The sequence below is a fragment of the Xenopus laevis genome, chromosome 6L, assembly GCF_017654675.1.
Source record: "Xenopus laevis strain J_2021 chromosome 6L, Xenopus_laevis_v10.1, whole genome shotgun sequence".
In the NCBI taxonomy this organism is placed as follows: Eukaryota; Metazoa; Chordata; class Amphibia; order Anura; family Pipidae; genus Xenopus; species Xenopus laevis.
Window position 1 is genome coordinate 131,190,559 of NC_054381.1, and position 12,158 is coordinate 131,202,716.

The following is a 12,158-nucleotide window of genomic DNA, read 5'->3' on the forward strand; positions in this document are numbered from 1 at the left end:
GCAGTAGTAGTCGGTTAGCATTAGAAACTCTAACTGACAGACTAAGATGAGTCAGGTTGGTAAAACAGTCAGGTTTAGGAACTTCAAGTAATCAGCGGAAAATGATCAACATGACCTATAGGTAACTTTTCATGTAGAATAATATTTTGAATTTTTTTTTTGCAGTATCAGGATCATTTTAAATGTTGCAAAACTGTGCCAATATTTGTATAGTCACTGTTATGAGGAAGACATCATAGTTCAAATTGCCAAAAACCAGTTGCAAGCTGCCATACTTTTCACACTTTGCCCCCTGCTCTACAGGCAGTGCCCATGGAAACTTTCTGGAAGACTTTCCCTTTCAGGACCTTTCCATGGGTGCTACAAGGACCTTGGTTTTCATGATTAATACATTGTATCTGTACTGATGCATCACATGCAGGACCTGCAATATTTATCTAGTTATTGTGTATCAAAATGAAATGGTGCACATAGAGCACCATCTAGGCAAAATTCATATTAGACATACCTGAAGGCAAGGCTAACAGCGATCTGTAGCCAATGAGATCATTAGAATAATTCGAATTCAAAGATCATCTACTAACACCCATAGGATCGGGCTCTAAATACATGAAACTGTGATATTATTGAGAGTTCATATACTCAGTTTGGTTGCTTTCTGTTTGGCTGTCGAGTAATTAAATGTGTTTTATTTTTTAGGGTCTATTGTCCGCGCAGTTGTGAACAAGCAAGTCCACATTATGCACGTGTGTTTGGAACAGGAATTTATTGTGATGTAAGTTTTCTCTTAACATATATTTTGGGGGTATCTATATATAGTGCCTTATGGGGAAAAAAGTTTCCAGTGCTATTCATTTCAATTTCAGGTGCATTAATTCACCTGGATGCATTTGGGTGCATTAATGAGCAAGGTTGTCTCTGATGTGACGCAGCAGTTTCCCATTCCTACTGGCCTACAGAACATGAAGTTCATACACATTATTAGTGGTCCAAAGCTTACCAATGGGGGTCCTGCCTCTGAACTTCACCTTCCTACATCCCATGCCTGGTATAGTAGTGTATGTAGAACTATAACGGGCACTTGTATAAATCCAGTGTGTATTCCATAGCACTCTATTGCTGGCAGTTATTTATAGTTCCACTTATCAAGATCATGTAATAAGATATTCTCTTCAATCAACCAACTAACAGGATACCTTTGGAGGATGAATGCTTATAGTATATCAACTCATTTAATGACAGATTAATATCCTCAGTTCAGAGGAAAATGCACTGTGCTCCTGTTGGCAGAAAACTGCACTGGCCAGGGGTACTTGCTAGTAATTATTTCCCTCCTTTTCCTCAAAATCCAGCAGCCAATGGCATAGAGCAAAAAAGGCTGCTTTTTTTTGTTAACGTCTGACTTGTAACTCTACTGCACACACCAGTGCGAAAAAAGAAGGGAGGAATAGAATCGTTCGCAAGTACTCCAGGCCGGTGCAGTTTTCTGCTAAAAGAAGCACCAACCTGGGGTATGAGGTAAGTCACTACAATCCTTGGGGGGTGCCCTTTGTTTTGTCACCCACCCCCCATAGATTGGCTCTTTACTTCTCCTTTAAGGTGATATTAGCATCCAGAGAACTGAGCAGTTGTAGCAACCAGTTACAGGTCCCCATAGACACAAAGATTTTTCGTTGGTGAATGATTGATTTCAGTGCAATCCGACCAATCATAAGTCAAATTATCGTGAGGTTAGTGGGAATTGAACGATCGTGAATCTTACGATTTTTTGGCCGATATCTGTCGGCCGGGTAAATGTATCAGTCCCAGTGCAATCTATCTATGTTTGCAGGCAAGCAGGCAGCTACCCTCAGTTTTCCTGGCAAAATCGATTGAAATGGTCTTTTTAGTTGATGGACAAATCGTTCATTTAACCGATCGTTTCTAGATAATCGTGGTCTCCGATAACGAAAAGATCTTTTAAAAATCTTTACATCTATGGCCAGCTTTACTCTTAACCTGATTGCCCTTCCTCTCTTCATAACCCCTTTCTGCAATTTTAGCAAGGGCTTTACTCTGTTCTGATCCATTTTAAATACTCTTAGAAATTCCTTTGGCAACTTAGGGTACATACTATACTATACTATATCATACATACTATACTATAATCTCAATCAGCTGTTCTTGTCCAAGGCTATAATATATAGATCTGAACTAAATTCTCAATTCTGTGGCATCAGCTTGACATCAAGGTAATTTGGGACAAGCCTCCATAACTTCCCAGTCTCGTGTATAGTATAAAGAAGTATAAAAAAGAAAATTTTAAAATGCTGGAGGGTGCAGTCCAGAGGATCAACATACTGTATTGTCTTCTTAGCATTTCCATGCTTGACAATAACATGGATGCCCCAAGATATTTCCCCAAACATATATAAACTGGTTAGTATAGGTTAGTCCCATATTGGCACCATACTCGTACTCTGGACCTGTATAAATAATATGCTTTCCCAAAACTTAGATCCACCTCTGAACGTTCACATACAACTTTCACTTGTAGGGAATCCTGTTTTGTGGGTGTAAAGATCATTTACATCTAATGTAAACATAATGGCAGAATCATCAATTATAACAGTTTTGTAATTACTTCTGTTGAAGCATTGTCCTTTACAACTGTGTCAGTCTATGGCAGTATTCCATGCAAATATGTCAGAATAGACAATTACAGTAATTAATCCAAACCAGACTCTATGAGCTTCCCTGATGCCATCTCTTTTGTAGCATAACCTATGCCATAATGTTTTAATGAACTTTTATAGAAAAAAAGCAGAAAGTGAATAGAAAGCCTAGCCATATATAATGTATATTTGTCCTTACCTGTGTATATACATTCCCTTTTAATAGCTATACAATGCTACCTTTTGTAGATCCGTTTTCATAATTTGGCATTTGGCTAAGATGTGAATAGAAGGAAACCATTAGGCAGCTGGATATTTAAATCCCATGACCTGTGAAGCACAGACAAATAAAAGAGGTTTACAACATTGCACTAATGCAAAGTCATGTAATACTCTATGAAATGTTTATACGTACTTGCAAGTACATTAAGCTGACTCTACAGGCTTTGGACTAATCAGTGAAAAGTACAGACTGGCCCTGCATTTGTTATGGAATGTTTTACAGATGTAGCTGCCTTTCCTGAATTGTAAAGACTGTTAATGAGCTGGCACGCAATGTGACGTGCTTCTGTTGAAAAAACATTCACATATATATACCTGCATAAAATAACTGCTACTATGTATCCTAATATTTGTCCATTTGATAATAAATATTTCATACCCTACAATTACCTTTCAGCAAGGCCACCTTTCCACGTCCCGTCCGCACTTATGTGCAACTTCAATATTGTATATAAGGAAAGGATACGGCCAAAGGCAGAATAACGGCAATGTGCATTTATTCACACAACATGTTTCGGGTATAACAACACTTTATCAAGTGTCACACTTATACCCGAAACATGCTCTTGATGCAATATTGCTGAGCTTTTTGCAATTTGTGACCAAATCACGCACAATGCTTCCTGTAAATATACATGGGCTTCATTGCAAATTGGGCACAGTTGCACCTAATGTTTTCAAAGTCTGCCTGGTCACTGTTTACTGGTGTCATCTCCAGTGTTCAGTGTGAGTGATGTATGTGACCTATTCTTTCAGTGATTGGCAAAAGTTGCTGAGGAAACCCTGGAGCTACAGCCTGGTCCATAGGTGCTGGTAGCTCCATGGTTACCCTCTATCAATAGGCACAGCAGCATTTAGTTCGGAATGGAAGGCAGATGGGAATGAGTGGTGCAAGTGCAACCATATAAGTGCAAGGAGTGCATTTTGACACAAGTGCCTTTAAAGGAGAAGGAAAGGCTAAAATTAAGTAAGCTTTATCAGAAAGGTCTATATAAATACAACAGTAAACCCTCAAAGTAATGCTGAGCTGTGTCCTGGGTCAAAAGAAACACAGATTTTCTGTCCTTTTATTGCGTACACATGGGCTTCTATGTCACATTACCTGTTTTCAGCATAAACCTCCAGGGCTAGGGCTTGAGCATGCTCTGTTTTTCTCTCCCTGCTGTAATCTGAGCTCAGAGCTATGAGTGAGCAGGGAGTGACTCAGGCAGGAAGTGATGTCACACCAAGTTAATATGGCAGCTGTCATCCTAAACAAACAGATAGAGCTTCTAGAGCAGTTTACTCAGGTATTAGTGATGTGCGGGTCGGGTTTTACCCACACCCACCCTCCCTCCACCCGCATGACTTCCGGGTTCCTTTTATAGACCCCCGCAGCCCCAAGTCACAAAAGGGGCGGGCGAGCAGGCGCGGGGCTATAAAATAGGAAGCCAGAAGCGTAATGGGGGTGCAAGGTCAGCCCAACCTGCTGCTATTGGGCCCGCACCGCACATCACTATCAGGTATGGTAAAGCATTCTGCAGAATAAATATAGTGTTATAGCTTGCACTATTGTGGCTAATTTATTGCCAATAAACTACCTTGTTAGCTTTCCTTCTCCTTTAATGAAAGTGGTGTTAACTGCACTTGAGGATGTACATGAGCCCTAAGGGCACACACAGTTGCGTTAATTTTGTCAAATTGAATGCAGTTTTCTTAGGCACAGCGCAATTGCATCAAGTGCATCTCCCCCACTTGCGACCACTATGAAGTTGGAATTCTGGGAAAAAACACTGCATGTCGATTGTGATCTGCTCTTACAGATGTACATGTGTCCTCTAGAGTGTTTGTATTTTTATAGCTAAATTCTATGATATCTATGATTATATGGCATTCTATATCAGACTAAAATTCATGACTAACATTAAGGGGTCTATTTATCATGCCGTGTAAAAAGTGGAGTCAAGCATTACCAGTTATGTTGGCCAGAGCAACCAATCAGCAACTAGATTTCAACAGCAAAGATCTGATTGGTTGCTATGAGCAACATGTTTTACTCCACTTTTTACACAGCATGATAAATAGACCCCTAAATGTTAATAGCAAATCCTTTCTTTCATTTCATGTGTAAACTATTCACTCAGCATGTGAAAAGATGAAGCTAAAGTGACAAATCTCTATACTAGTAATCAGCTCATGTAGCCAAGTTTTGTTTTGAGTTGAGTCTGATAATATGTACAGTAAGAAATGGGTTTATTTATACAACATTGTGAGCAATGCTACTGGAACCATTAAAGAGCAATTTAGGGCAGTCAGACATTATACAGGGAGGGACAAGTTAGTATTCTGTATGCACACTTAGGGGCAGATTTATATAGGGTCGAATATTGAGGGTTAATTAACCCTCGATATTTGACTGCCGAATGTAAATCCTTCGACTTCGAATATCGAAGTCGAAGGATTTACCGCAAATAGTTTGATTGAACTATCGAACGAAAAGTTTGATTTGAAGGATTTTTATCCAACGATCGAACGATTTTTCTTCGACCTAAAAATTGGTACAAAGCCTATGGGGACCTTCCCAATAGGCTAACATGGCACCTCGGTAGGTTTTAGGTGGTGAACTAGGGGGTTGAAGTTTTTTTTTTTAAAGAGACAGTACTTTGAATGGTTGAATATTCGAACGATTTTTAGTTAGAATCGTTCGATTCAAAGTCTTAGTCGAAGGTCGAAGTAGCCAATTCGATGTTCGAAGTAGCCAATTCGATGGTCGAAGTAGCCAAAAAAACCATTCGAAATTCAAAGTTTTTTTTATTCTATTCCTTCACTCGAGCTAAGTAAATGGGCCCCTTAATATACAACTGTCACTTCTCTACTGTTGGCAGTGCATTCTTGCCTGACATATGGATACATCTTGGTCCAAGTAATAATGCTCTAGAGCTGCAGATCCAAAGGTTTAGTTCCAAACAGTGAGTGATATTCAATGAGTAAGGCAAAGTTTGTGAGTTCTTGACAATGTGTCATTTGGTTTAACAAATTTGAGGTTCTTCTCCATTGAGCTATGGTTTTCCTTTACCTGCACGTACCTGTTTACATGGAGATTATAGTGTGAGTGGGGGAAAATGGGTAGATGGCCATAAACCAACATCAAGGCCAAAGGATTGAGAGAGTAAAATGAATATTTCTATTTTTTTTAAAATTTGATTAAAGCTATTTAATTCCATCAAATGATGCTCTTTTAGCTACAGTGAGAAAATAAAATATTGCATCATATCTTATGCTGTGGAGATGGGGCAGCTGAATAAGTGAAACAAAGGTGCACCAATGTTCACCTGGATATTCTACACCCAAAATTCTACAGTCAACAGGTTTTTTTATAAAGCGTTTGTTTAGATACCTAACATATACTTAATATAAACTCTCTAAAATCTAGGGCCTGTTGCGTAAGTGTAGCCAGACTCAAGCATGTTACATGCTGAATCTGCATTATGGTATAGATTTAAAATAGCTGCTTTAAGCGTCAACAAGTGGGCTAAAAATATCGCTGACATGTTTAAAAGAGACATGGTGGCCCGTGGCACCTGTTTTGTTAAAATAACAGCTTCGCCAAAGAGAAGTGCAGTCCAGCGATATGTGATATGTGCGCCTGATCGGAAATTTCTTTAGGGAAATGCATATGCCACAGCAAATGCCTGTAGAGGCCTAGTACAAAGTTCCTTACTGCTGACCAGGAATCAAAACATCCATTGCCCATGACACTGAGCTGAAAAGCTCAAAGCCATTTTATTAGGCTTAAAGGGAATGTCAACCCCAATATTTTGCCTAATAAAAGAAAACATAGTTCTTAGCACCTTTGCAATATAAATTCATTACACATTTTCTATGGTTTTTAAATTATTTGTATATGTATTGCTATTGAAAGCAGTGTCTGTCCCTTTCTATTCTCTGCCCTGGCGAATCAGACTGGTGATACAATGTCAGACAAGGCGGCTGATTAACAACTGATTAACAAACCTGTCTTTGCTGGGGAACTAAAACTTTTGCAAAATTTTGATTTGAAAGTAACAACCAGGAGTTGAGCAAATGCTGCTTTCAATAGCAATTGCTTTTACAAATAACTTTAAAATCACCGAAAATGTTAAATGAATATTTATTAGAAAGTTGCTTAGAATTATGTTTTCTTTTATTGCCCTTTAACAGTTTAATATAGTATAGGTGGAGATACTAAACAGATACAATGGCAAGTATATCAATGTTCTAAAAACATGACCTTGCCATGCAAATTGATAGTCACTGTGAAAAAAAGCCCAAGGCACGAGGCAGGTATAACTGTAGTCAGAAAGTATATAAAGAAAGAATTGTTCAGTGTACCTTCCTAAAAAAGCAATACGTTTTCCGAACGAAAGAGGTGTGATTACCAAAATAATGTGTTATAGAAATGAAAAGAAGTAAAACCCCTCTCTATTCAATTGACCACCAATTAAAGAAAATTCAAGTATTAGTGCAGCAGTGTCAGAGTTTATTAACAGTTTCGTTAACGGTTACTAACCCAGTGTTGCTTCAATTATTGGGCAGCCATTGCTGGGTTACCCAATAAAGTGCTATGTGCTAGGTGCTAATAATTCATTAGCAATTAAAAATCATGTAACAGGATTGATTAATATTGTGCTATAAAGTGCTAGTGCTTCAAATGAAATTAAGAAGTTAACTTAAATAACCAGGATTAAATTGACCCAGGTGAGATTAAAGTTAATTCATTATTATATATCACACATTAAAATCCATTCATTATAGAAGATTGTAAATAACTGATTAACTGTTAAAAAGTAAACTTTACTAAATTCATTAAATTAAATTTTCATTCCAAAATATGCTTTCTTTCATTATTTTGCAATAGTAAAAATAAGGAAAGCGCCCAGGAGACTTCACAAAAAGCGCTTCCCAGTGTGCCAACACGTGTTTCGCCTGCTGGCTTTGTCAAGGCAAAATCTAAAAGAAGTCTCCTGGGCGCTTTCCTTATTTTTACTATTGCAAAATAATTTCCTATTGATTTTAAACCTTTGCGACCGCATTGATTCTTCTTTTATAATCTTACCTGTTATCCAATGGCACTGTGGGATTTGTAGTTTTATAGGGAAGATTAGCTCTCCGAATTATAAGATAGCAAGGTAAAATTGAGACTACAGTCCCCAGTGACCTACTTTCTCCTCCGTGTGGGGTCCCAGACTTAGAAAAATACAGGCAGCTAGAACTTGGGACTTCTCCACCTCTAACAATTTTCCTATTCCTCCTTTCTCTTTCAATGCTGGTCTCCTTTGAATAATTTTATGCAAACGTTTTTTAACACCCTATAACTTTAACGGGGGTGTATGGATTAATTATTACTCACCAATTTTTATGCAGTCTTCAAAGATTACCTTAATTGATTTGCAGCAATTTTAATGAATTTAGTAAAGTTTACTTTTTAACAGTTAATCAGTTATTTACAATCTTCTATAATGAATGGATTTTAATGTGTGATATATAATAATGAATTAACTTTAATCTCACCTGGGTCAATTTAATCCTGGTTATTTAAGTTAACTTCTTAATTTCATTTGAAGCACTAGCACTTTATAGCACAATATTAATCAATCCTGTTACATGATTTTTAATTGCTAATGAATTATTAGCACCTAGCACATAGCACTTTATTGGGTAACCCAGCAATGGCTGCCCAATAATTGAAGCAACACTGGGTTAGTAACCGTTAACGAAACTGTTAATAAACTCTGACACTGCTGCACTAATACTTGAATTTTCTTTAATTGGTGGTCAATTGAATAGAGAGGGGTTTTACTTCTTTTCATTTCTATAACACATGTAGTCAGAAAGTATCCAAAAAAGTGCCTGGAGCCCTTTAGTGTCACAAGCAGAAGCTGGGCATAATATGTGGGTTGGTATTAGATTCACTGCTTTGTAGCTAGTTCCATTCAAGCTTTGTATGTCAATGCTAAAGTATATTTAGTCATTTGTTTCTGGGGCAACCCTCTGTTGTTTGGCTCTTTTGGTTGTTCACCTTTAAATTAGCTTTTATTATGAGTGATATTCTGAGACAATTTGTAATTGGTTTTCATTTATTGTTGTTTGTTTGTAGTTTTTGTGATTTAGCTTTTTATTCAGCAGCTCTCCAGTTTGCAATTTCAGTCAGATTACCCTAGCAACCATGCATTGATTTGAATAAGAGACTGGAATATGAACAGGGCACTGGATAGAAAATGAGCAAAGAAAAGTAATAATAACAATAAATATGTAGCCCTAAAGAGCATTGTTTTTTTTAGATGGGTCGGTGACCATTTGCAAGCTGGAAAAAGTCAGAAGAACAAAATAATGAAGCCAGTGGAAAAATTGCTTAGAATTTGCCATTCTATAACATACTAAAAGTTAACTTAGAAGCGAAGCACAGCTTTATCAAATATTTGAAGCAGTTCAACATAATTTATATGTTTTCAGATTTCAAGTATCTGCAAGGCTGCTCTGCACGCAGGGGTACTTCGCAACCACCAGGGAGGCTATGTGGATATTATGCCAATGGACAGAAAGAAACATTATTTTGGATCAACTCAAAATGGAATAACATCTGAAAGGTACAGTACTGATACCCTAGCTCCTGGAAGTACACATCTGAGGCTTTAGTTGCCTGGATGTAATTTGTCATTTTGGTGTTAGAACTATGAAAACTGGAGACATATGGGGTTATTTACTAAAATCCAAATTTATCTCAATGCCCCAATAAAAAAAGCTTGACTGCACTCCCATGCCTGATTTTAGCTTATTTATTATTATTAAAAAAAAATAGATTTAACCAGATTGTGAAAAAACTCGATAAAATTGAGCGAAAACTAATGATGTGCAGGTCGGGACTTCCACTCCCTTAGCTCGCACAAATCCGGATTGCTTTTATAGACCCACGCTGCCAATGGCATCACAAAAAGGGGCGGGGTGAACAGGCGCATCGTCTATAAAAGACGAAGTAGGAAGGCGGCATTAGACCCGGTCGCAGGAGGGGAGAGCTGGAGAACAACTCAAGGAAGAGTGTGAGGTCGGCACGAACCCGCCTGTCCCACGGGAATCGGGCCGGCCCGCACACCACCAGCGAAAACCCGAATTGCTCTAAGTTTTTGACCTTTTTTTCCCTAAAGGCTCGATTTTTTCAAGAAAACCCTGTAAAAGTCGGATTTTTGGGCTTTTTTTTTTTTGAGATAGGTGCCTCTCCTATTGACTTATACAGGACCTCCATAGGTCTGAGATGGCAGATTTTCAGATTCTACCTTTTTGCAGCATCGGAGTATAATAAATATCAAAAAATTAAAGTTTTTGTTTTTTCCATAATAAAATTGAGTTTTTGCTCCAAAAATCAGATTAATTCGAGGTTTAGTAAATAACCCCCTTAAAGTCAGCTTCCGTTGTCTACATATCAGTGTGTAGTTTACTTTTCCCATGTCTTGGTCTTACATCTAGAAAATGATGGATGAAACCGCGACTTGATGGTTCTAAAATCAGTCTCTAACTATTGTGTTAAATGAATGCGATGTAGTGTGTCTTCAGCCTATTGAACACCTTCCCCCTGGGACATAAAAGCAAACAAACGTTGAATGCCAATACTGATAGTTGTCCATCCTACCAAAAAAGGTCAGCAGTGATGCAGTCCTCTATGGTGAAATCAGGGATGAAGTCACACCACAAATGGTGCAAGTATGGGGATCATTTATAAACACTGGGCAAATTTTCACCTGGGTAGTAACCCATAGTAACCAATCCAATAATTCGATTTTTTTCAGCCAGCTGTAGGTAGAACAGTGAAAGCCAACATCTTATTGGTTGCCATGGGTTACTGCCCCGGTGCAAATATACCCAATGTTTATAAATGACCCCCAGTGTGAGCTGTGGAAGGTAAGAAGCTCCCAACCCAAACCCAATCTACATGCACATGCTGCAGTCTGGGGTGCAAGCTATTAAAGAGGGTAATTATTTTAATTATCTATGCATTTTAATAACCCCTGTATCTTTAGAAACAGCATTTGCTTAACAATTCTAATCCTTTCCTTCTGTAAACTCTTTTTTTCTATCATTGCTTTGAAACATGTTGCTAATCCTGATGCTTTCTCCCATATTTACCTTCAGAAAAAAAATACAATTGTTATCATATACTGCTGGGTATGACACAGGATTACTGTTGTTTAATTTAAAATACAACTATCCGGTAATCTCTCTCTTCTTTTTTCCAGTTTGCACAACCCAATAGAAAGCAAGGCATTTAGAATATTTGCTGTAATATGAAGGCCGGCCTGAAGATAAGCAGGAACTCGAAAAGATGACAAATCATGATGTATTTGTTTGTATAAAGATGTATTGTTAATGTACAGAAAAAAATGACCTATACTGTCCTAATGCAAAACTAACTGACGCTAGTAATTAACACTTTATTTAAAGAAAGCATATTTTGGAATGAAAAACACCATGTGGGTAATGTTTTGCTAATTCTGCCTGTATTATAGCATGTATTGAGTATTACTTTTTTTCTATTTTGTATCTATGATTGAATGCATAATGTATAGTTTTTAGATTTTGGGAATTTCAGTGTCTTTAGAGTTTGCTGTGATGTCATATTACTGCTTATAGATCTGATTTACCCAGCACTGCCTTCATAGGCTGTTCAGAAGTCAGGCGCTGACATCACAATGTGGTCTATCCTGAAATTCACATATTAAAGGGGTTGTTCACCTTTAAATAAACTTTTAGTATGATGTAGAAAGCGATATTCTGGATCAATTTGCAATAGGTTTTCATTTTTTACTATTTGTGTTTTTTTAGTTATTTGGCATGAAGACAATATTTCAAAAACTATAAAAAATATGAAAAGTTACTAAATGTTAACTTAAAGGTGAACCACCCTTTTAACTAAGAGCAATGCTGTACCTTTAAGGACAGGTTAAACACCTTAAATATGATGTTTATTTATAAACATTTTAGAAATGTAAAGAACTCCTGCTATGTAGATGCAATACGATAACTGGAATATCCAGGATTAATTTAGGGATGCACCAAATCCATCATTTTTGGATTCAGCCGAATCCCAAACCAAATCTGAACCCTAATGTGCACATGGAAATTATGATAAATTGTGAACACAATGTTCAGATATTCAGAAAGTTTAAGTCACATGATTCAGATTTGGTTCTGCAGAAAACTTGGCTGAATCGG

General features: G+C 37.5%; 1 protein-coding gene across 1 annotated transcript in view; it reads left to right on the plus strand.

Annotated features, from left to right (window-relative positions):
• Positions 1–11,727, plus strand: part of crispld1.L (cysteine-rich secretory protein LCCL domain containing 1 L homeolog) — a 63,829-nt gene extending 52,102 nt beyond the window's left edge. The window contains exons 13-15 of the mRNA XM_018268083.2: positions 700–775; positions 9,408–9,541; positions 11,183–11,727. Of these exons, the coding sequence (XP_018123572.1) occupies positions 700–775; positions 9,408–9,541; positions 11,183–11,234 (262 nt within the window). The 3' untranslated portion in view covers positions 11,235–11,727. The remainder of the gene's footprint in view (positions 1–699; positions 776–9,407; positions 9,542–11,182) is intronic.
• The last annotated feature ends 431 nt before the right edge of the window (positions 11,728–12,158 follow it).